The sequence below is a fragment of the Phycodurus eques genome, chromosome 5 (genome assembly GCF_024500275.1).
Source record: "Phycodurus eques isolate BA_2022a chromosome 5, UOR_Pequ_1.1, whole genome shotgun sequence".
NCBI classification, from domain to species: Eukaryota; Metazoa; Chordata; class Actinopteri; order Syngnathiformes; family Syngnathidae; genus Phycodurus; species Phycodurus eques.
Genome location: NC_084529.1, coordinates 29,481,856 through 29,506,559, shown reverse-complemented (window position 1 = coordinate 29,506,559; position 24,704 = coordinate 29,481,856). Strand labels below are relative to the sequence as shown.

At 43.2% G+C, this 24,704-nt stretch overlaps 2 protein-coding genes across 4 annotated transcripts; one reads left to right on the top strand and one right to left on the bottom strand.

Moving 5' to 3' along the window:
- Positions 1-570: 570 nt before the first annotated feature.
- On the bottom strand, positions 571-8,455 carry LOC133402451 (protein mono-ADP-ribosyltransferase PARP6-like). Of its 3 annotated transcripts, XM_061676157.1 has the most exons (23): positions 8,221-8,417; positions 8,046-8,120; positions 7,511-7,579; positions 7,306-7,400; positions 7,165-7,225; positions 6,971-7,061; positions 6,808-6,871; positions 6,587-6,736; positions 6,382-6,523; positions 5,853-5,984; positions 4,694-4,789; positions 4,534-4,614; positions 4,326-4,451; positions 4,168-4,233; positions 4,014-4,081; positions 2,573-2,621; positions 2,337-2,449; positions 2,179-2,251; positions 1,775-1,844; positions 1,604-1,683; positions 1,466-1,523; positions 1,296-1,380; positions 571-1,221 (listed from the first exon to the last, which is right to left on the bottom strand). In XM_061676157.1, exons 2-23 carry the CDS (start codon positions 8,046-8,048, stop codon positions 1,125-1,127), a joined length of 1,869 nt encoding a protein of 622 aa, XP_061532141.1. In that variant the 5' UTR covers positions 8,049-8,120; positions 8,221-8,417; the 3' UTR covers positions 571-1,124. The 3 variants fall into 3 exon arrangements, with proteins under 3 accessions (XP_061532141.1, XP_061532139.1, XP_061532138.1); XM_061676155.1 differs by lacking the exon at positions 2,573-2,621 and having other exon boundaries at positions 2,179-2,449; positions 8,367-8,455; XM_061676154.1 differs by lacking the exon at positions 2,573-2,621 and having other exon boundaries at positions 2,179-2,449.
- Positions 8,456-10,728: 2,273 nt separating this feature from the next.
- LOC133402450 (pyruvate kinase PKM-like) lies at positions 10,729-24,601 on the top strand. The gene is made up of 11 exons (XM_061676153.1): positions 10,729-10,935; positions 12,450-12,622; positions 12,724-12,815; positions 15,648-15,779; positions 15,839-16,025; positions 16,655-16,925; positions 17,510-17,660; positions 17,743-17,895; positions 18,790-18,956; positions 22,673-22,854; positions 24,112-24,601. Exons 1-11 carry the CDS (start codon positions 10,769-10,771, stop codon positions 24,216-24,218), a joined length of 1,782 nt encoding a protein of 593 aa, XP_061532137.1. The 5' UTR covers positions 10,729-10,768; the 3' UTR covers positions 24,219-24,601.
- The last annotated feature ends 103 nt before the right edge of the window (positions 24,602-24,704 follow it).

Genomic DNA, 24,704 nt, shown 5'->3' with positions numbered 1-24,704 from the left:
CCTCCTCTTCGTCACTCAGTCGCCTGCTGGGCTGACCCAGAAAAACACTTTGGGCCTCTTGTAAATCAATGAGAACATTTAAACCTTGGAGCAGTGGCAATTTTGTGTGCGTGTGCGTGTAAAGCCAACCAAAACAGGTTTGTCCGCAGATGCCAACAATGCTGGCGGGGGAACATTGGGGAAGCAGCTGTGGGGCTCATATGGAAGCACAATCGTGTTACAATGTTGCCTTTCTGCCTCACGGGATGGGATGCATCTCCTGTTATTGGCCGATATGAACAATGAGCACAGTCTTGTGATTTCCATTGTGTCATTTGGTCCATAAAAGGAAGGATCATCTCGAATAATTGATAATATATATATATATATATATATATATATATATATATATATATATATATATATATATTTTTTTTTTTTTTTTTTTTTTTACCTTATTATTATGTCCTCTAGTAGTTTATGTAGATTGTTGTCGTTCCTTTGAAGTTGTGATTGTCTCTTTGCATACGGATACACAAATATCACTACGGCATACATCTTACTCAGAAAAACACACCTTTGTACCTTTTTCTTTGTTTTATTTAATATAAGATATATTTAAGTATATTTTCACAACATGTGATATTGGTCTTAGATTACACCAGAATGTAAATCAACAGCAGAAAGGCAGAACATGCCTATTTTACTATTTGTACAAAAAAGGGGGCGTGGCCTATAGTCGGTTGTCTGAGCGTGAGTAGTGGTCGTCTCGCAGCCTTTGCGAGTGTTCTCATTTTGTATTGCGTGTTTGACTGTTTCCATTAGAAACTGTGGCTTTCCTTGCCCACATGGCATTACAGTACCTTACTTGCTCCATTTTTATTTCACTTCACTCAAGCAGCGGTGTATCTGAAGCTCACTCTTAACTCAAATGTTGGCTCACAACACAAAGCACCACCAAGCAACAGCTCGTAACTCGAATAGCCCATAAATTAAGTCGAGGTACCACTATATGTTAATGTCAAACACAAGATGAAAACAGCCGATTTAGGGAGCGCGTTCAATCATCATAATCAATCTGTCGAGAAATTCAGACTACCAGTAAATGTTCTCATCTGTTACCCATTTTTTAATTAATTTTTTTTTCAGCCGGGCTTGGTTGCAATGACCTCTAAAACTTGGCTCAGGATCTCCTCTTCCTGAGTGTTGATGTGGACGTCTCCCACGCAACCGTTTTCATACCTGAGACACACAAAGGCAGTGTATTGTTACGTTAACAGGCAATCTGAACAGAACTCGCGTCAGGTTGATCTTACACAAAGAGGAAACGTGTGCACACGTGGTCAGATACGGGACACACCCAGATGTTGCCATGTTTTTTGAGCTCCTTTGACGTTATGACTGTGAAAAAAACCCAAAAGCAAACATATTTTATGAGCAACCATTATACTATTTAACGTTACAATCATGCCTCGGTCAGACATACCCTCACAAAGTGCAACACAGTTTAGGTTCCTGCTTTGCAGAAACCTGCCAGGGAGATCCTACAACAATGAGAAGATAAAACGTGAAACAACAGGATCGACATGTATGCAGTTCAAATTTTGCCTAAAAAGTGATTTACCTGTTGGATTATGTGTACGCGATTATAGTTCTTCAGGAGTTCTTCTTTGGTGGGCATCTGGTGTTGTCCCTTTCCCATGTCTTAAAAAAGAAATAAACAGATAAATAGGACACCTTGCAGTATTCTAAAGAAATAACTTCCATTTTTTATGAAATAAATGCGGATTCATACCAGAATATCCAAATGATATGCTTGAGATTGGGCTTAAATAGATCCCTTTGCCATATGCAGCGCCATGAATCTTTTAAAAAGACACGAGTGTGAGTGTCAACACCCGTGAAAGGTTCTTCGACTTGGGGGTCACCACCCTTTTGAAACTGAGTACTACTTTTTGGGGACTGATTAATGCTAAGAGCTACCAGTTTCCGCAATAATGATCCACGATGATCTAAAAAGGCAGGAAACAGATAAATATCAATATGCAACACTTTATTTCTATAAAAGTGTTTACATTTGCAAATGATCGCCTCCACGACTTTGCGAGGAAATCACAATGTCCCATCTACGGTGCGCTAGCTGGTGGTGACCCCTAAGTTTGTGATATTTCTTCATCTTCAGAATTGTCGTCCCCTTACTTGGAATTTTGTATTGGATGCATTCACGAGGCCGTTCCTTAAAATGGAATGCCAGTTTTCAACGTGGGAACCACTGGCAAAGAAGAAGAATGTATTATGAGTCGGTGAATCAGGAAGTATGTTCCGTATACGTACAAGGATGAAACCCATTTTCTCACTGGAAAGCAAAGGTGCTGCCATGGAGTTTGCGTGCAGTTTGAAAACGAGCCTCTTTGGTCGGAGGGCTGCTGATGAGCAGGAACTGGTGTGGTGTGTGCATAAAGGACAGTTGCTATTGTGCAGCGAGGAAAGAAAAGAGATACATACCGTAAGCGCAACAAAGTTTAACAACGTATCGGCTAACGTGACCGCTACACTACGTAGTGCTACTGTCAATCAAAGACTGCAGTCCTACCCTGTTGGCTGGAAGCTTGACAATGTGAGATCTGTTGCTCGCTAAAATCCTGATGTCAAACATGTGAACAAACAGCTGAGACTCACTCTGATTGGCCGTGTTTCGTACATCACCCAGCCACAGCATTAGGTACACTCGCGCAGCACGATCACATGAACAAAGACGATCATGCTTGGTTTACATTGAAACGATTCTAGGGTTATTGATTGAAAAATATGTTCATTATTGTGGTGTAGCACCGAGTTGCATCATAGTAGTATTAAATCAAAAATAAAATAGGTGTTCCCCCCAAAAAAACTTTCTTAGTCTAATACGTGGATTACCTAGTGTTTCTTGAGAGGTCATCGGTTGTGCCATGCGAAATAGTCCAATTTCAATTCATAGGTCAGGGAATTTGGAATCTATGCCAGCGACAAATAGGGATGGACAGATATATTCAATGCACTTCCATTTGCTGGCAGAAGGAACATAATCTGCGCATCCACTTTTTGTGGCATTTCTGTTTAATAGTGCGCCGTGGGATGTAAAATATGTGCTTTGGCTTAATAAAGTTTAGTAAAGTTTTGGGAAACTCCAATAACAACACCAATTCTCGCTCAAACGATGTAAAGTTTTTCCGCGATGTGTAAAAACTAACTTAAACTTGTGTTTAAGTCAGTTCAATGCTTTGCTTTGTCTTTTTTTTTTTTTTTTTTTAGGGTGAATAATGAAATTTCACGAGCAATGAAAAGGCATTTTTTTGTACAGTATGTTAGCTTATTCTCGAACACAGTCAAACAGTGCACAGTGTGCATTTTCAAGGAAATGCAGTTAAAGAAAAATACGCCAATTGGAAAGCATCTTTGGACATGGCACAAAGAAATAGAAAGAGGAAGGCAAAAAAGGAAAACGTGGGTTGTGCTTGAGATGAATGTGCTTTGAATATAGAGTGGTGCCTTGAGATACGAGTTAATTCGTTCCGTGACCACGCTCACAACTCCAAAGGAAATGACTGGTAATGCTATTAATCAATCATAATAATAATAGCCTTTATTATTATTATGATTGATTGATTAATAGTAATAACCCAATTCAGTAATAACTGATTAATTAACAGCAATAACCTAAGTCAATAGAATGCCTAGAATTAAAACGGGTGTGCATCATGATTAATTAATTGCGGCTACTTCTTTCAAAAAAGATTTCATTCAAAATCATTTCTGAAAATAATATTTATTATTTCTATTATACATGCTGTATATACTTACCTACACGCACAGGCACACACACACACACACATATATATATATATAGAATATCAATCAGTATTTTTACACTACCAGTGCTGCTGAGTAACACTTTCATAGCGGTAATAATGGTAACTCTTTCAAAAGTGCTCATTTAACTCTGAACCAGTGGGTGGACAGACACAATAGGATGTTTAATATGGTTTTTGGCTTACCATTGCAGTAAAGGAATGGCAAGAGGGTCTATTGTGTCCATCTGCTTTTTTATTTCAGAATATGAACCCTGCATTCACATAGAGGAACATTGGTAATAAAGTCAAGGCAAAGCAAAAGCACTTGTGAAATGAATGAAAGGAGTGCAGGATTCACCTGTGTCATCCTCCTAATCAGCAGGACACTGTCCAGGGCTTTTTCCAGCCTCTCGTAGCTCTTTCTCTTGTCGTGAGAAAAAAAAAAAAAAGTCGAGAGTTCATTCACTGAATCTTCATAACAAGCCGTGAATAATATCAGCGGAGTTCTGATGATACCTTGGGGCTGAAGGCCAGCGTTTTGGGATTCTTTGGATCGACAACAGACGGATACGGTTCAAATATGACGCTTTTGCGCGACGACTGCACAGCCGCCCTGCACATCGCCACCAGCAAGTCGACCACCTGCAGACCAGAAATTCCACTTATCTTTTAAGCCCGATCGAGCCGCCTCGATGCGAAAACAATCAATCGGTGTGTTACCGACCTCTGCACCGGTGGCCGCCGCCTCTGTGGCTCCTGACATGTGAAAAGAAAAGACACATAGTTCCCTGCTGCAAACGGCAGGCTAGCAAAGCACAAAGGTGAACTCCTTATTACTTAGTTTGAGTGCAGTTTCACAAGTGTTTTTCTTCGCAAATGTTTACCTTCAACAGGGGCCCATTCTGGAAAACGTGCCGCTCGTCACAAACTACGCAGTATTCATTCAAGGTGGGGATTCTCTGCTCCGCGTACCTCATAACCTGTGGACACATCAAAGCGCATCCGATGTGATTTGATCCGATGTGTGATCGTTTAACAGCTGTGGAAGGTCAGGTTAAGGCTGCCTCGACACTATTAGAAGCGCTGACCTACATTTACGACCTAAATTCTAACGCACTGGTGCCTTGCGATAAGAGCGACCCCGTTTACTTTTGTTTTCGAGATACGAGCCGGCGTCAGTCCGCCGTGTTGTTTCGCTTCGACTTGCGGGTAGAAATTTGGGTTACGAGCGCTGTCTGGTGGCCGTGAACTCAACTCAACTCGCTTCCCAATAAGCGGCGGTTTGGCAGACAATTTTTCAAAAAAAGTCTCCAAGCTGTTGAATCCCACTCTGAATTTGAACACAAACGCTGGAGCCACACATATAGACAGACAATCTAACATTACCGACTGACTGACTGAGGACAGTCGCCATGTATATCCATATGTCGGAATTATCACCAAGGCATGCGCAAGAAGGGCTAGCGCAATTAATTAATGATGCCCAAACTCTTTTATTCTTTACATTCTCGTTAATGCTAGTATTGCCATATGTTTGATAGTGTACAATATTGTAGAGTGCTATTTTCCATCCATCCATCCATCCATCCATTTTCTGAGCCGCTTCTCCGCACGAGGGTCGCGGGCGCGCTGGAGCCTAGCCCAGCTGTCATCGGGCAGGAGGCGGGGTACGCCCCGGACTGGTCGCCAGCCGATCGCAGGGTGTGAGGTGTGAGGGCCTGTTCAACCCCCGCTTGCTGCTTCAATGGTGGTTGTGGTTTGCAGTTGGTTAAAACTGCGCTGCGTCACAGTGGAGGCTGTTTTTGATGTTTTTACTGCACTTGCGCACCAAAAAAAAGCCAAGAGAAGAATGTTGTACTCGTGTATTGTACATACTTGGCAAGTAAAGATGATTCTGATTCTGATTCTGATTCTGATTCATGATGACAATCAGAAGGTGGAAATTGTTGTTGTCAAAATAACATGGCAGAGCAAAACCAACTGGATTCAAACATGACATTTCTTGTGAAATACGACAAAAGCAAGGCCTTTTATTTGCTTTACCTGCGCCAAGAAGCCGTGCTGCAGAGTCGGGGCGGTCTTACAGTGCCCTATGGCCTGAGAGAGGAACAGCAGCTCCATTAGCCGCTTGGTGCTGAGCTGAGCGGACGACTTCACTCCTGACACGACGACACTCTGGGAAAGAAGGCACACAAATCATCTGGAGAAGAAAGTCATAGGACCCTGGGGTGATTGTAGCTTGGTCTTTTTCAACGACCGGTTGTATGTTCAATTCCTGGTTCCTCTTCCAGTATTGTCAAAGTATTGTTGCGCATGCTAGTGAAGTCGCCTACGGCGCTTTTTCATCAGTATGTGAGAGAGCTGGTCACTGACTGTACACAACATCACGTGCTTATGCCGTGCGTGAATGTCACATTTTCTTTGTGTCTACACTTCAGCCATCTGCTTGTTTTAGTTCAAATCAAATCCACTTGGGTGGTGTATAAGGCAAACGTCATACAAACGATGTCATTGGTTAGGCTTAACTCAGTGATCTTTTTAGCAACAGATCGAGTGAGATCCAAAAGCTGACCTTTCCGCGAGGCCTGTAAGTGAAGAGTTCCCCTGATGGATTCTTGATTTTGTAGGACGTCGCGTGATTGGCAAAATGATTCCGTTTCCTGGCCGGCAAAACAATCCTGCCCCTCAGGCTGCGGTCTTGGAGTGTGTTAGATCTAAGTGGCAGATGTGATCAGGAAAGATGGCAACAGAAACATCGCATACTGCGTACTACGTACTTTGACAGTGGCAGCCAGATGCTGAGTCTCGCGCGGAATTTCTTCATGGTTCCACCAGGGCTGAACCAGCTGTGCCTTCTCTTCTGTCTCACTATCACGTTCTCATTAGTCAGATGGTTCCACTCCTGTGAGATGAAGACCGCTAAAACACTGCGGAACAATATTTAAAAGGTTAGTCCTTCAAATGAAACTTCAACATACAACGATGCTCGGCGTCTTACCTTTCCAGTTGTCTTCCAAGACCGAAATGTCTATTAGATGACTGAAAGACTTCAACTGTTGGTTCTACGGTGAGAAATCATGGATCATCCTCATCATCATCATCATCATGTACTGTAGAATGCTGATGTTCAATAGACGGTGTTGGCAGAAGTGCAGTCTCACCAGGTCCATTGAGATACTGAGACAAAGAGAAGTGCAGGCGGAAAACGATGGGCTCTGATGGATTAACCCTCCAGGCTTTGGCCACTTCCTCCTGCAGACGCCCAAACGTAATATACAGCATGTGGTTCACAGCATAGCTGGATGAAGTGCCTATTTTCTTTTGAATTGAAGGCCACATTTTCCTTTTAACTTACATCCAAAATGTCGCCGTCAATGTTCAGATCGACATCCACTTTATCGATTGATTGATATTCCCTGAAACAGGTGGAACGTAGGCAGCCGTAAAGACACACGGGAAAGATTCCTGCTCGACTGGTAATTGTCGAAACGTTTACCCGATAGTGAGCGAACTATGTGAATACAGTCTCCTGACTGTCTCGATGTCGCCGTCCAGTCGAGGATGGCAGCTCGGCTCGATGGGACAGTTTTCCTGTTGGGAACCAAGTGCAAGCGCTCGCATCTTTTCCACCCATCAACAGGAGACCAGTTCCCTATTACTACGTACACTTGAGTCGTGAGGATAGTAAAAGTGATGTTTACATCTGTTGTCTCCTCTTCCTCCGAGTCCAAGTCTTCCTCACTTCCACTCCCCTGCTGCCACTCAGCTTCCTGAACAGTTAAATAGGAAAACAATTCATCCTGCCACCCGTTTTCTATACCACCTTCCGTGACTAGGGTCACGGGCGTGCTGCAGCCTTTCTCAGTAGACTTTGGGGCGAGAGACGCAACATAACACAGTGGACTGGTCACCAGCCAATCGCAGGGCACATAGAAACAAACAACCATTCACACTCACATTCACACCTCGGGACAAGAGCCTTTAATTACCACAGTCGTTGTCCGATTTTGACACCACGTGCCACCTAAAAACATACTGCGCTTCCCAAGTGCCGCCATCGTGACCGAAAATAAAATCCAGCGAGCACGGGGAGAACATGCAAACTCCACACAAAAGGCGCAGAGCATGGGTTTGAACACACCGACCTCAGAACTTGGCACGAGCGCTTGTATGGTATCTGAGCGTAGATCGCGTCGCGTACCACGGTGGTGGTACGAATAAGTCATGTGGACTCACCATGTGCGGCAGCTACGCACTTCTTCACCAACAGTCAACTGTGTCTTTTCTCTTCTGCGGCTAAAGCGAAGAACACTGAAATGACACAGTTACCTGCATTTTACACACAGATGTCCGTATGTAATATTGACACAAATATAGTTTGCAATGTCCTCTTCATGGTGTCAGCACTTACCTCCTTTCACAGAGAAATCTGCAGTGTCCACATCTTTGACATGAAGAACCACCGATTGTATACCGTGATGGCTTTTACGACAAATTAGCAGATTTTAAGCATCCCCCCCCCCCCCAATGTCTGAATGTGTGCGTCTCCAGTCTGACCTTAATCAGCAGTTAACCGGTGACTGCAGCCGCCTGCTGCTCCACAGTCTGGTCAGATTACACACTTGTAAGGCCTTCACACATATGTGCTTTTCTCACTGTGCCCTAATCCACTTAAAAGAGTGTTTGGTAGTGGTGTGCTTTTCTCTCTCTCTCTTTTTCTGCTCATTAATCCCTCCGGGTAGTTTATTGACATAAAGGAAATCGCTGTAGAATAATATCTAGTGAAATAAAGTGGGAAGTTAAATCCATTTTTCTATATTCATTTCAGAGAGTTGTTTTCAATTACTGTGTTCTCGTGATACAATTTGCTAGCGAATCATGTTGAAAGGTCAATGAATGACGACAACCCCCTGTGCAACTGCAATATTCATGTGCAAGAAGCAAAGGACACATTGGGGAGTTCACAAGTTTTATTGAATTGCAATAGTCAACTGATGCAATGTACAGTCAAAAATTCAACTTTGTTGCGTGCTTTTGATGCCGGGAGAATATGCGGTCCACTTTCACTGATCGGCCACAAGAGGGCGCTGTTGTCGAGAGGAAGGGCTTGGATTTATCTTCACGTACTGTGAAACCTGTTCAACGTGATCGTTTCGCAGTTTGCTATGCAAACGGGAAAAAAACTCACGAAATTCTGAAAAATATGATTTCTCGTCATCCCTACACATAAAGCTTTAAGTATTATATTGCATCATAATGAGAGCTATGTCAAATGTTTGATTTCGATACTTGAGGGAATGATGATATAGTACACCGCTGCAAACTGCAACCGCATATTGTCTAACGAACATTATTTTCATTGTAATAACAAGACTTTTGCGACAGCTGTTTTATTCTATTTTCTTATATGACACACAAGTTGTCATAACGTTACAGCCCTGCTTCATTGTACAGTAATAATGTGAAAATCCCACTTCATTCGGCCCTCTGAGCGTACATACCAATCATCGGTCGCCACAGCTCCCCCTCACGCTGTCCAACTGCCCTGTGTCAACCGTCGAGACCTTCAAGATCCCGGGAATTACAGTGGGAGACCCACATCAACTCCTTCCTCCAAAAGGTCCAGCAGAGGATGTACTTCCTGCGGCTTCTGAGGAAGCACGCCCCGCCACAGTCGCTGTTGAGGCACTTGTACACGGCAGTCATCGAATCGCTTCTGTGTTCATCTATCGCAGTCTGCTTCGGCGCTGCCGCAAAGAAGGACAAATTCAGTCTGCAATGGACAGTCGAGACTGACGGAAAAAAATATCGAGTACCCAACTACCCACTCTTGAGGACTTGCACGCTGCCAGAACTAAGACGAGAGCATGCAAAATCCTCTTGGACCCTCTACAACCTAATCTCCAGCTCCTTCCCGCAGGCAGGCGCTATGGAACAATGCAAACTCATTTCAACAGCTTCTTCCATCTTGACATCACCGTCTTAATCAGTTGACTTACAATCGCATTGTAACACGCTGCCAATTTTGCACATCGCTGTTCAGACACTCCACCATTATTCGTGCACTCACTTTGCATGCTGTTGTTGACTATTACTGGCCACTTATGTGCTTGAGAACTCTCTGCGCCATTTGCACAATCGTCACTGGACCAGATCATTGCGCTATTAGACCCTTTAAACTGCTCTAAAGCAAAGCAAAGCCACAAAAAAAAAAATGTATTTATGTACATTTCCTACACAAGATAAATCAATGTGCTTGACATCATTAAAAGCATTTCAAAACAAAGAAAGAAAGAACAGCTTATAAACATTTAAAACAATGAGAAAATAAAATGAAATAACATAAAAGTACAATTAAAACAGTATGCAGTGCAAGAAATATCATTTCAAAGCGGAAATGCTCCAAAAAGCATGAGACAAAAGAGTTTTTAACCTGGATTTAAAAACATTCACACTTGAGGCTGACGCCACTTTTGCTGGCAACTTATTCCATTTGCGTGCAGCATAATAGCTAAATGCTGCTTCGCCATGTTTGCTTCGGAAAATAACTCCTTTCCTCCAGGTAGGACCAGAACCATTTAAGGACTGTTCCATTTAAGGACTGTTCCATTTAGTCGAGCCCCGTTTCCAACCTGTTCGGCAGTATATTATGATCTACCGTATCAAAAGCCGCACTGAGATCCAGAATTGACACCGTTCCCGAGTCACTCTTCAACCTACATACATGATCCTTTTTACCCATTTTTAACTTGTAACTTAAATTGAGTAGAAAATGCGTTTATACGTGCCAATAATGCATTAAGTTGTGAAGTTCTTGTTCTTGTTGTTGTTGTTGTTTTTTTTTCTCCACGGTGTAGTTATTTAATCCGGTTATTTCGCTGCAGTTGTAGTCAGCACGAGGTGACAAACGACGCGGTCCTGTTCAAGGCGCGTCTCCGAGCAGGTTCTGTTTTTCCAGCATGCAGTGGCGGAGTGATTTCTCCCAAACCAGACGACCATCGCCTTCGTCGCGCACGACATTCTCTTGGTGGCAGGAAAGTAGTTCCGGTCCGCCAAGGAGCATAAAACGCAGCCGCCGCAGGCCAGCAAGTGGCCGCTTTGGTTCGCTGCGAAGTTCGTCCCGAAGGTGAGTGTGCACATACAACTGTGGCTCTGAGAAACAGTGCAACAGAACATTTGGTAATAGTCTGAAGGGGGAAAATAGCTCTTTCCCCCCCCCACCCCCTCTTAAATAAGCTGAATAGTTAAAGGAATATATGGAGAAGTCCATTTCCCGAACTGTTTCGTTTATTACACGGATATGTTGCACCACTACGTTTTGGGTCGTGATGACAAAGTTAGAATGACATTCGTTTTTGGTTTTTGATTCGTAAAACAGCTATGTTTTTAATGAGCTCCTGCAACTTTACATTGTGTAATCATTCCTCGTATGTTTGAATTTGGCTTCCGTTGTATGTATTTTTAGACACTGTAATGCTAACTTTGTGTTCCGTTATTCTGAGGTACTTTTCACTTAAATTTTTCATATTTCACTGCTTTAAGAAGAAAAAAGAAAACTTCCATTTTGCATATTGATTAAAGACAATTCCTACCTGTTCCTCTTTTAAAAAAATCATTTTGATTGTCTCTTACTTAATATTGCAACTCTCAAGATGGTAAATTAGGCTTTTGTTAGCTGTAAACTTGAATCATTTGGATTCCAAAAAAATAAACATCATTAGTTTATTTAATGAATAAATATAATTTGAATAGTTGTTTTCATTCTATTCTTATTTATTGAGATGCTGTTGTACTATTACAGGAAAGTTACAAGTGCATACTAAACACTCTCCATGTTTGCCTTTGATATTTACTTCTGATTTCATGAAATAGGAGGACCAAATCTAATTTAAGCGTGAGACTTTTTCTTTTTGTGCAGTGACTTTTCAGTGTGATGACATCATTTCAAACGTGCGCTAGGAAAAGGAAAACACAGTCACAGAATGTGTGCCTTGTCCGGAAATACTCCCATGCGGTTATTTTTACGTCAGCATTTGGGGGCGAGAACGGTGCCCACCGACTCAAGCGCCAGTTGTTGGTCACGCATCTTGCACACGGCAACTGTCGCGATTGTTTGGGTGATCGACAATCGAAGGCGCGGTCGTCGCCTTTGTGACTGCGCTTCAACCTTGTGTCAAAAGTGACCTGCTCCTGCTCTCCTTCAGCTTCACATGAACTCCCAGCGGAATGTGAAGAGTGCAGCCAGGCGGGCACTTTGCCGCCCTTGTTGCTTTGTGCACACGGGCTGATGGATCAGCTCGCACAGAAACTTCTGTCCCACGAGTAAACACTACTCCACTTAGACCATTGATGTCCATTTTTCTCCCGTGCTTTCTTCACTGTTAGCATGAATGGAGATCAGTGCTAATTGGTTGGTTTGTTTGATTTTCTTGCAAATTATTGGCCAGCATCCCTGTTTCATTTGGTATCTTCATTTTAAACAGACACCACACAGCACAATCGGATGGTGCACGTGTACCTAATAATAGTCTGTCCTTCAAAGCTCGTTCTGTCAAAATTCTCCAATTGAGCTCGAACCAATGAACGCGCGCCGCTGTTATCAATAACAAATCAATCACGTCCTCTGACCTCTGTCGGCAGCCCTAATCCCGAAGGTACGCGTCCGACCATGTCGAAGTCTAAGGAGTCCTCCGTCATCCGCACCCAGCAGCTGCACGCTGCCATGGCGGACACCTTCATCGAGCACATGTGCCTGCTGGACATCGACTCGGAGCCTGCCGTGTCCCGCAACACCGGCATCATCTGCACGATTGGTCAGAAATACGTTGGAAAAAAAAAACACACCTTAGTTTTTGAGCCACCGGACGTCTTCTACACTGACAGTCTACATCTGTTGTAAACCGTTATCGCGCAGGGCCTGCCTCTCGGTCCGTGGCCGTGGCCAAGGAAATGATCCTGGCCGGGATGAACGTTGCAAGAATGAACTTCTCGCACGGCACGCACGAGGTGAGCGCATTGGGGTTCAGCCGGGACATCCTCGCTTTACTTCTTGTTCTTACGGCAGTGGCGTAACACCCATTTTGTACATGAGTTGCGAATGCGCCATAGTCCATCATGAACCAACGCTACGCAGTCGTTAAGTCATTAAGTTATTACAGTAAATAAGAAAGAATGTCTCATCAGACACGTCTAGACCATCAATATAATACAATCAAATGAAATACAGGAAGTATGGTGGCCATTGAGCCACGCTTGTGCCACGTGACACAAAACTCAGAGGTGGACAAACAAAGGCAATTGCCCGTGGCCCTGAGATTTCCAGAGGCCCCCAAACATCTCATCCCAAAAAATAATCATACAATTTTCTTCCATTTCTCGAAATTGTTTTTGTTTTAGTCTGAATTCACATGCTTAAAACCCATCAAAATGTCAAATGTTCCCCCTCTCTGCCGCGCACGGGGAGACTCGATTCAGGAAGAGCGTAGCACAACAAACGTGTTGGCGTGTTGTGAGGAAAACGAAGCACAGTTATGCTCGTGGAGCGGAGAAGAGTAGAAGGTGAGCGAAAAACAAACAGCGTCGTATCAAAGCGAGCGAAGCTTTCGAACCTTTTCACAGTGACACCGAATTTGCACGATTGACAACAGCAAGATCCAGACGCTCTTGCCAGTTGCAGTAGCACTGCTGTCGGTGTCAGCTGAGGAGGACGCGGTAGGGATGAGGTGTAGAATGGTGCTTTTTATCACCGAGATGTGAGGGTTAAAGCGGTCCAAATGGTGAACTGTATTTAATGTTAATTCATTTTCTCGTCAGTCCCACTTAAAAGAATTGCGATGATTCACTTTGTAGTTAACAATCCTCAATAAGGACTTTATCTAGCTCTGGAAATGTGAGAATTGTTCTCAAATTCCCACGTTTTCGTTGATGATTACATTCATATTCAAAATCTTTGCAGTCCACGGATGCGGAAGGCCCCGTGACTGCATTTGCCTCGGGCCCCCACGCGACTAAACATGCCCCTGCGCAAAATAATTCCTTGCGCCTCATTCGGAACCGCGAAACTTCGTAAGCCGTAAACCGAAGACCCCCCCCCCGTATGTGAAAATAACACGAAGAAATAAAATAGGAATATGAAGGCAACACTGAAAAGACAACACACAATTCAAAAGAGAATAAAGTAATAGAATCATGAGAATCAAGTTGAATGAGTTCAAGAAAAGTTTCGAATTTTACAAAAATACATTTGGTTTACAGAAACTCATAATTGCTGTTTTCGCGCATCAAAACCATCGTCAGAATGATCAGTTGAATATGATTCGCTCGATGTTTCTTCTTGAGACGGAACTAAATGGACTGCAATCACAATCGCCTTTTTAGGAAGCTCATACTTCTTTGCCTTCGCTGTCACCTGAGCGGACCAGGCGCGGTAAGAACCTTCAAATGGTACTGCTCAAAAGCGTTAAAGGACAAGGTGACTTTCAGGGTGCTTGACTGCCTGTGTTGAGGTGTCATGCAAACAAAAAAACCAACGAGGTTTGTGCAGGTGTACCTAAGGTTATGTCGAGTTAGTTTACACTATGTGGAGTTGCAGAAACATGTAAGCAAAGTGGATGCACGAATTGTGTTGGGAAGGACATCATGAAATTGACCCCTGTGCGGTCGCTCACTTGTTAGTACAGCTATTAATAGTTTGAGAGTCAGAGAGTTGATATGGGGGCAATGCGGGGTGGGGGGGTGGGGTGCCCTCACTGGAAGCGCCGTACTCTCTCGTCCTTTCTCTTGTATTTCCTCTTTCGAATATTCACAAACGCACATTCGAGAACACGTGGCAACGTCCCCAACAGTTGTGCAAGCGCGTCGACTCCGACTGTCCGCACACGCACGAAACGCGCATACGCAAACCTTGAAGGAAATATTCTTCTAACACCTCAAGCGGCTGTTTTGGGACAGTGGACCCGACTGCGGCATGAGCTAAAATTGGTATTGCAGTTGTCGTTCCGGATTTACACCTCTTCTTGGCTTGCAATAAGAAAGCACTGCATTGTCAATAGATGCTGTTTTTCAAAGTACAGTACTGGACTACTTTAGCTACTAACTTGACATAATAACATACTATCAGACGATCTGACATTGCCACATTTAGAATTTTCCAAAACATAAGACAAGGGAACATATAACGAAACAATAAAGCGGTAACGTTCAAAACGATACAAATAAAATGAAAACAAGGGCTCAAGTCTCATATGCTGTGTTGAAGGCCAAAGATTAAAAATGGTTTTGAAGGTGGGTTTTAAAAATGGACAGTGAAGGAACTTGTCTAATGTACACCGCGGGAGGTCATTCCAAGGTTGAGGACCAGCGACAGAAAGACCTTTTAAAGACTTCAAACGAAAAGTATCTAAAGTACACAGGCTGCCGACGGAAGGAGACCAAAATAAGAGTTCTGTTTCCCTCTTACGTGTTCCGGTTACAAGGCAGGTGACAGCGGTTTGAACCAACTGGAGATGTTTGCGAAAGGACTGGTTGACTCCAAAGTGTCATGAACTACAGAAAACCTGCCAAGATGTAATGAAGGCATGGATTACTTTTTCAAAGTGCTGCGATGTAACAAAAGCCTTCACCTTTGACAGCTGTCTGAGGTGGAAACAGATGCGTTTAACCACCACACTCATTTGCAGATCCATTTTAAAATGACTGCTACATTTAAAAAAATTAAATAAAATAACTTGGAGTTGATCCTTCAAATACTGTCCAACGAGAGTGGTTTAGGGTGTAGATGTTAATTGACAAGCTTTCGAGTTATTATTCCATTTTCTTTGTTTGTAACTTGTGTGCCAGTACCATGCTGAGACCATCAAGAATGTCCGCGAAGCAACTGAGAGCTTTGGAGCAGGCTCTCCCAGCTACAGGCCAGTGGCCATCGCTTTGGACACCAAGGGACCAGAAATCAGGACAGGGCTCATCAAGGGTGTAAGTATTTCGTACTAAATAATCACCACAGCCTTCGTGACTCTGTACTCGTTGCTCAGAGTGGCACCGCTGAGGTTGAGCTGAAGAAAGGTGACACCATCAAGCTTAGTCTCGATGACAGTTACATGGAGAATTGCGACGAGAAGATACTGTGGCTCGACTACAAAAACATCACCAAGGTCGTCCAGAGCGGAAGCCACATCTACGTCGATGACGGTCTCATTTCCCTCAAGGTCAAAGACATTGGTAAGAGCAAAGATCAGTAAGAGCGACTGACTTTCTTGTCAAGCTAACAGCAGTGGTGCGATGTAACCAAGTAGTAATACTTTGTTACTGTACTAAAGTAGATTTGTAGGGATGCGTACTTTACTTGATTATTTATTGTTGTCAGAATTATCTTTATTTTCCAAGCATGTCAAAAACACACAAGGAATTGTCTCCGGTAGTTGGAGCCGCTCTCGTACGACAACAGACAGCCACGGTGACAAAATAGACATACTTTTAGGACACTACGGAGAGTCGTTGAGCAATGAAAGGTCACCGGTAAGGCGGTAAGGGTTGATCCGACGACCATTTTGCAAATGATGCAGAGTCCTCAAGCAATTTAGAGCAGTTTGAAGTGAATAATAGGGCGATAATCCGCTACAGTGACAATTATGAAAATGGTGTATTGGTCAAGAACAGATATGGGAATAATGCAGAGCGACGAGACCACCGCAGTGAGTGCACAAACAGTGTAGACTGAATGAAGACTTTCTACTCCTTACTTCTTCAAGATATGTTCGTACATTTCTTCAATCTTTGGAGATGACAAAATGAGATAAAAATAGTGTGAGGTAAACCGCGGTCGACTAAGTGAATTCTTCTCCTCCAAGGTCACGACTACCTGATGTGCGAGATTGAAAACGGCGGCATGTTGGGCAGCAAGAAAGGCGTAAACCTGCCCGGTGCTGCCGTCGACCTCCCCGCCCTCTCCGAGAAGGACCTTCTGGACCTGAAGTTCGGTGTAGAGCAGGGCGTTGACATGGTGTTCGCCTCCTTCATCCGGAAGGCTGCTGACGTTCACGCTGTCAGGAAAGCTCTGGGCGAGAAGGGCAAGGACATCAAGATCATCAGCAAGCTGGAGAACCACGAGGGAGTGCGCAGGTAAGTAAGTACTGACGCTTTGGGAATGAAAGACGCCGCCATTGGTCGTGGTAGCCGTTTACGTAGCTGACCGCAGCTGCTCTGGGATCAATTCCCACTTTTTCACAATCGCCTCGTGTGTGACTGCCGATTAGTTTCGGGTACTGTCTGCTTTTCACCATAAAGCACGCTACGCGATGATGAAATTGGACCAGACCATCGCCGAGAAATGACAGTTGGAGACTCACACGTGCACATTGATAAATTGGCTCTGTGGATGCCCTGAACAGTATGCTGCACATACAGTATAGTGTAAATGTTATCACATGTATTAAAACATAAAAACATCGATTAATAGTAATAGATGAATAGATAGATTATATAAAAGTGTGTGGATATTTTAAAACAGGCTCACTCAATGCACCCTCTACAATGGACCCGGCGCGGTGCGTACCGCGCCCGTACATTTTGGCTATTTCATCCACGGGAACATGATCAATTATAAATGCCGTCAAGTATCACACCAACAGGGTCAGTGGTAGAAAATGGATGGATGAATGGAAAACGGATTGCGTTATGAGAGTTTTCAATTATCTGGGTCGCAGATTTGATGAGATCCTGGAGGCCAGCGATGGCATCATGGTCGCCCGCGGAGACCTGGGTATTGAAATCCCAACGGAGAAGGTGTTCGTCGCTCAGAAGATGATGACCGGCAGGTGCAACAGGCTGGGCAAGCCCGTCGTCTGTGCCACGCAGGTCTGCCGCATCACCGCAGCGGGGACGGACGGCACTCGACTTCGTTGCGGTCGTGATATCGCACGTTGTTGTTGGCCTTCAGATGCTGGAGAGCATGACCAAGAAGCCCCGTCCCACCCGCGCAGAGGCCAGCGACGTCGCCAACGCCGTGCTGGACGGCAACGACTGCATCATGCTGAGCGGGGAGACGGCCAAGGGTGACTACCCTCTGGAGGCAGTACGCATACAGCATCGGGTGAGGGGTCATCATGGCCTCTTAGCATATTTGTACATCAATGATTCCTAACCAATGTGCCGTGAGAAATCATCGGGGTGTGGAAAGATGAAGGAAATGTTCTATTTCTCTATGACATACTGTATGTGTCATTGTTCAACTATCTATACCAGCAACGTGTCGTAAAAGGCAGAACAATGAAATGCTCTTCCACTCCATAGTAGCGTGTGCATAATTAACCTGTGTATCCACTTTTCTGTTTGTTGCTGTGCCATGAGATTTTCGGTATTCTAAAACATGCACCTTTTTTCAATAAATGTCGGGAAACAGGTTTTACTTGACAACAATTTGGTAAAAAAAAAACTCCTCCGACTGTCTGCTGTCGAAGTCCTTGGGCGAGACAGCGAACCCTAGATTGCTCCCAGTGGGCGTGGCAGCAGCTGCCCTTAAATGGGTGCTTGTGATTGTGTACCTAAAGCGCTACACCGTATAAGTGCACGCCAGTTCCCATTTTACCATTCGCTTTACACGGTGCCAGTTGTATGCTGATACGCATTTAACAATTAACTTAGAAGAGGGTGTGCACTTTATCTCAGCTGTTGATTTGTACTCATCCTCTCTAAAAGATTCCTTTTTTTTCAATTGAGTGATAGAGGTTATACAGTATGTCATTTTGATGGTGGAAAAATGGTAGGAAAAAAATGATCTTGCTCTCATTTTTTTGTGTGAGAAAAACTTGTACCACAGCTACAGTTACATTTTTGTTTCAGGACAACAACAACAACAACAACAACAATTTACACAACAAGTGTTTTCTGTATTTTGTGCACGAATCACATATTTGAAATTTCACGAGGGCCACAGAAAACGCCACTGAATTCTGTAACTGCAAGCACAATTTGTTTTTACGTTCAGATCGCCCGTGAAGCCGAGGCCGCCATGTTCCACAGGCAGATGTTTGAGGAGCTGCGTCGCACCTCCCACATGACCCGCGACCCCACGGAAACCGTCGCCATCGGCACAGTGGAGGCGTCTTTCAAGTGCTGCGCCAGCGCCATTATCGTTCTCACCAGAACCGGCAGGTTAGAATCTCTCTGCTGCACTATATCGCCATCCCACCGCCCCTGTGCCCCCCCCCCCCAGAAAAGCCCCCGTGGCTCAAGTGGAGTGAGCCACTTCTGACCTTTTGGGAGCTGCACCCTGACATTTTACACGATAATTTTAACTCCCTGTTCATTCCTCTCACGAGGGAGTTCGTCTCCAAAAAAGCACGTGATACTGGCAGCTGCCTTTTCATGAGTCGTAAAGTGGTTAGAATTGATAGAACATCACAGATCGGCATTTCTTACCAGCTGAAGAGTAGGGCAGATACAGTGGAACTTTTAAAATATTCAGATTGTATTTTTCCCCATACATCCTGTCTATACAGGTTCCTAATTGATAAAGCCTTAGCTTGATGGCTCTCGCCAAGGCAAGGCAAATTTAGTTCTAAAGAGCATTTCATACACAAAGTAACTCAATCTGCTTTACATTCAAGCATTTGAAAACAAAGAGCAAAAGACATTTAAAGACAAAGTACAGAAAAATAAGACGGGTTACCAACATTACTAAAAGAACCTACTGTGCAAGAAAGATTTTTTGAAAAAAGCTCATAAGCATGTTTTTTTTATCTCTTATCATTCCCTCCTCATACACGACTGAAATGTTAAACATTTGAAATCATCCACAATTGCAATGTATTCAACTATTTCATGAATGAATTCATATTAACTGTCAACATTTTAATCTGCAAAAAAAATGTAAAAGCCCCTTTTATCAGAATAAATATAAATCACCAATTATCCCAATATTAGTTATCTTAAATTGTATGTAGGCTCCTACATTTAATGCAGCAAAATCACATGACACTAATCAGTGTATCCAACAAATCTTACTGCAGCTCTGCTTACCTATGACTTTGACAGGGTTGTGACATGTCAGGGTTCGACAGCGCAGTCCGGCCTCCGGAAATGCCATTTGAAAATGGTGCTGCACCTTCGCCCAGCCGAGACGATCACGTCCTGAGCGGCGAAACTCAGCGAGGGGGCGGCTTTTATGGACATTCGCCTCGCTGTTATCGAGAATGGTTCGCTCACAGACACATTTTCAGAAATAGACGGGGAAAAAAAAAAAAAGATTCACTTCGTTGTTTAAGTTCTCAGTTGATGGGTGGGCAGGCTCTCCAGAGACTGAACTCTTTATATACAAGCAATGATGATTATTATTTTTTTGAATCTTCTTCTTTTCCTTTCGGCTTGTCCCGTTAGGGGTCGCCACAGCGCGGCATCCTTCATACAAGCCTATTTCCTGCATCCTGCTCTCGAACACCAACTGCCCTCATGTCTTCCCTCCCGACATCCATTAACCTTCTCTTTGCTCTTCCTCTCGCTCTCTTACCTGGCAGCTCCACCCTCATCATCCTTTTACCAATATACTCACTATCGCTCCTGTGGACATGTCCAAAGCAAAGAGGTTTGCTCTCTCTAAAGTGTGTCACGTGGCACTGTTTTAGCCACGCCCCAAAATCAGGAAAACTGAAATGGTGCAAAACATTTTTACACTACAGCTCCTCAATGCAGTACTACATACAGTGGTTCACAATCGTTGCACATTTTTAGCCATTTTTTTTTCAAACATATACAGCGGCTGAAATAAGTATTTAACGTCACCATTTTTCTCACAAAATATAGTTCCAAAGGTGCTATTGACATGCAATGTTCACCAGATGTTGGGAACAACCCAAGTAATCCATACATACAAAGAAAGTACAACAAATAAAACCAGAAATTAAGTTGTGCGCAATACTGTGAATATGACACAGGGAAAAAGTATTGAACACATGAGGAAAGGGAGGTGCAAAAAGGCATGGAAAGCTAAGACAACACCTTAAATCTATCAATAATCAAACAGCAATCCAGCCCCTCGTCAGTGCAAATGAATATCGGTCCTTAATGATGGCCTACAAAAAGGTCTCATCGCCAAGGTGTGAGTTAAGACACATCTTATGATGGGTAAGAGCAGAGAGCTGTCTCAAGACCATCGCCAACTAATTGTTGCAAAACATAATGATGGTATTGTTTGCAGACGCATATCTAAGCTTCTGAATGTTCCAATGAGCACGGTTGGGGCCATAATACGTAAGTGGAAAGCCACCATAGATTTGCCTCGATCAGGCGCTCCTCCCAAGATTTCTGACAAAGGAGTGCAAAGAATAATCAGAAGAGTTGTCCAAGATCCAAGGCCCACCTGTAGAGAGCTTTAATAAAAAGACCTGGAATTAGCAGTTACTGTATGTAACGTACTCCGCTGCCATGGCCTGTATGCACGCTCACCGTTGCTGGGGAAAAAATAAAAATCAATAAAGTTTGCTGAACAACATTTGGATAAGGCAGTTAAATACTGGGAAAATATAGTCTGGTCTGAAGAGAGCAAAATTGAACTGTTTGGATACCATAATGCACACCACGTTTGGAGGAGCAATGGCACTGCAGATCACCCTACCAACACCATACCAAGAGTGATGTTCGGAGGTGGGAACATGATGGTGTGGGGCTGCTTTTAAGCAAATGGTACTGGTAAACTTCACATAATTGAAGGAAGGGTGAATGGGCAAATGCACTGAGACATTTTTGACAAAAATCTGCAAAGTTGATGAAAGTAAAATGAGGGTGGACATTTGAGCAGGATTATGATCCAAAACATACTGCCAAGGAAACTCTCAATTGGTTTCAAAGGAGAAAAAAAAAAAAAAAAGGAAAAAAAAGCTGCTACAATGGCCCAGCCAATCACCTGACTTGAGCTGAGCGAAAATCTATGGAAAGAACTGAAACTCAAGGTCCATAATAGAAGCCCATGGAACCTTCAAGATTTGAAGACTGCTTGTGTGGAGGAATGGGCCAAAATGCTCCGTCGTGATTTTGACTAGTTTCTCCATACAGAAGGTGTCTTGAAGCTGACATTGCAAACTATTGGCTTTTTTTTTTTTTTTTTTTTTTACAAAGTATTAAATAGATACCATTTGGTGTGTTAAATACTTTTCCCCCCATGTCATTTCACATTATTAATTTCTGAGCTAATTTGTTCTGCTTGTTACTTGGGTTGTTCCCAACATCTGGGGAAATTTTCATGTCAATAGCACCTTTGGAAATAGATGTAGGGAGAAAAATAGTGACGTGTTAAATACCTATTTCAGCTGCATGATAATGTATTTCGGAACCTATCTCTGAACTCATTTTACGGGGTCTAAATAAATGTGTGAAAATACACAGTGGTAAAAGACTGAAAGCAATTGTATTATACGTAAATGTTAAATACAACTGAACTGGACTTACATTTACTGGACTGGATAAGTTGAAGCTACTGCAAGCTGCACAGTTTGAGCATTACATTCCTTTTTAGACTTGTAAATGTGAACAAATAGGATGAATACATGAATGCTGTATTGGCAAAGGCTTATTACTGTTCCTGTTAACGGCAATGTGATGACGCAATTATAGTTCAAATGAGTTTGAGGTGAATCTCTTCGAGGATTTACATTATTCCTCCCGTGCAATGAAATAACATTTGCTCCTGACAGCAACAATATCGTTTCAGTCAGTCAGGTTAACACAACACTCCTGAATTGTCACGTCTATGAATAACAATTGACACAAAGTAAGTATATTTCCATATAGAAGACTTCCAATCAACTGTTCTTCCCTAACAACATTTCAAAGTGTTAAAATGTTTTGGAAAACTTGCTTCGTTTGCGCTCCTCCAGGTCTGCTCACATGTTGTCGAGGTACAGGCCCCGTGCGCCCATCATCGCCGTGACCCGCTGCGGCCAGGCAGCCCGCCAGGCTCACCTCTACCGCGGTATCTACCCCGTGCTCTACACCAAACCCGCCGACGACGTCTGGGCCGAGGACGTCGACCAGCGCGTCAACTTTGCCCTGGAAGTCGGTGAGTAACAAGGAAGTCTGCCTGTAGAGAAGAAATGTAACATTTTGTATTCGGTACTAAAATATAGCACCGTGGCGCTTTGACACCACACCGCCACAATTTCCTTTTGTTGGTTTTAATAATGAAAAATAGCAATGTATAAATATAAAAAACATAATAAAAGACAATGTAAAGAAATCAACTTGGTTTTATGAAGTGCGATGAAGCCTAAAGTCACACACACACGCTACATTCTGCGTCCGTTCATGTGTTGCGCCTTTAAATGGCGTGGCCGAGTAAGTGGCCTCTATCTCTTCTTTGTAGCAGCTGCTGCAGCGGACGGGGCCCGTCTCGCTTCCGATAGCTTATGTTACGTTGCTAAAACTTCATCTTTTTAACAGCACAGTCATTTGCACTTTCTCGGGAGCCATTCTGCATCTCATCGGCAGCAAAACCAAATATACCTGAAATACGTGACGTGAATGATATTTTACGCTGTGTGAGAGAAAGCACAAGTGAATGTTCTGCGTGGATGTCTTGAAGGCTAGTTTGTGTTGAACCCAAGTGATATTTGCCCCAAAAATGAGCTTGTATACCAATTTGTTGGTGAACCAAGGTTCCACAAAGAGGTTCCACCTGAATTGCTCCATTTTCTTCTCACTTCACTGGATAGTGGCGGGTTTGAAGCACACTTGTAACTCAAGTCATTGCTCGCAGGTCAAACCAAAAAACATCCGAACAATGGCTCGGATCTGGAAAAACTCATAAGGAAAGCACCTCGTGATTCTGGTTCCGGTCTTTTATCTTCACAGGTGGAGTTCACGCGGTCTCTCGTCATGTGTTTAGTCCTTCCCTGGTACACTGGTTTCCTCCAAGAATCTAAAAATATGTTAGGAAAACAACATTTTGGGGGAAGTTCCCAAAAATGTCCATGGAAATTCTAGCTGGGTACTTTTGGAAATACTGGTTGGACTCTGGCCATGACATGAGATTATTTTTTGGGGTTAAATAGTCTGGGAATCTTTTTTTATTTTTTTTTCATTTTATTGGACAGGAGGAAATATTACATTTTAATATAACGCCGTTTAAATGAAATGTATTATTACTTTAATTTAATATAATGAAAAAAAGAATCAATAGAAACTTCACTCAGTAACTCTGGACTAAAAAAAAAAAAAAATCATCCATTTATTACAAAAAAATCGACAAAAAAGACAAATCGATCAGTCTCGTCAGTGCTTTGAGAGTGAAATCTGTATGCTGTTGTTACCTGTGCAGGTAAACACCAGAGGTTCTTCAAGAGTGGTGACGTAGCCCTCGTTGTGACCGGCTGGCGTCCAGGTTCTGGTTACACCAACACCATGAGGGTGGTCCTTGTGCCTTGAGCTCCATCCAGGGACGACCTTAACCTGCACCCTCATGCTGTGTAACCCCTCACATGTAACCTTCCTTTTCTTAAACGTATGCCACTCATCCGAGAAGACATTGAACGATTTTGTTCACTGGCTCTGACTGCTGTTGGTCATGAATTAATAATTCATTGTCTAAATTGTGCTGCCAGAATCTTTTATTGGACGCTCCTCTGTCATGTGTGATTTCATGGTGAACAACTCCATCTCCCGAAACACAGCATACATATGAATTACTTAATTTATAGTCCTTTTAATGTCCAACTGTTGCAATTCAAAAAGGAGAAAAACTAAAAAACTAATATACAGTGGAGTGACCGAGTGTTACCACGGCATCCATTAAAAGGAATCTCATGCAACATTTGTGTTTCTTGTCTATGTCTATGCAGATTTGAAACATATAGTATTACCATCATTAAATAGAATGTAAAGAATTGATGCTGATTCATTTCCATTTTTAAA

What these genes read in the sequence shown, in the direction of transcription:
- LOC133402451 (XM_061676155.1), bottom strand. An exon ending in AGGAAGAGGAGACAACAGAT is followed by an intron (nt 7,401 to 7,510) that starts GTAAACATCACT and finishes GGTTCCCAACAG; the next exon opens with GAAAACTGTCCCATCGAGCC. An exon ending in ATCTGGCTGCCACTGTCAAA is followed by an intron (nt 6,524 to 6,586) that starts GTACGTAGTACG and finishes TCTGCCACTTAG; the next exon opens with ATCTAACACACTCCAAGACC.
- LOC133402450 (XM_061676153.1), top strand. Translation starts at nt 10,769, where the DNA reads ATGCAGTGGCGGAGTGATTTCTCCCAAACCAGACGACCATCGCCTTCG. An exon ending in TCTCGCACGGCACGCACGAG is followed by an intron (nt 12,816 to 15,647) that starts GTGAGCGCATTG and finishes CTTGTGTGCCAG; the next exon opens with TACCATGCTGAGACCATCAA. An exon ending in GGACAGGGCTCATCAAGGGT is followed by an intron (nt 15,780 to 15,838) that starts GTAAGTATTTCG and finishes CTCGTTGCTCAG; the next exon opens with AGTGGCACCGCTGAGGTTGA.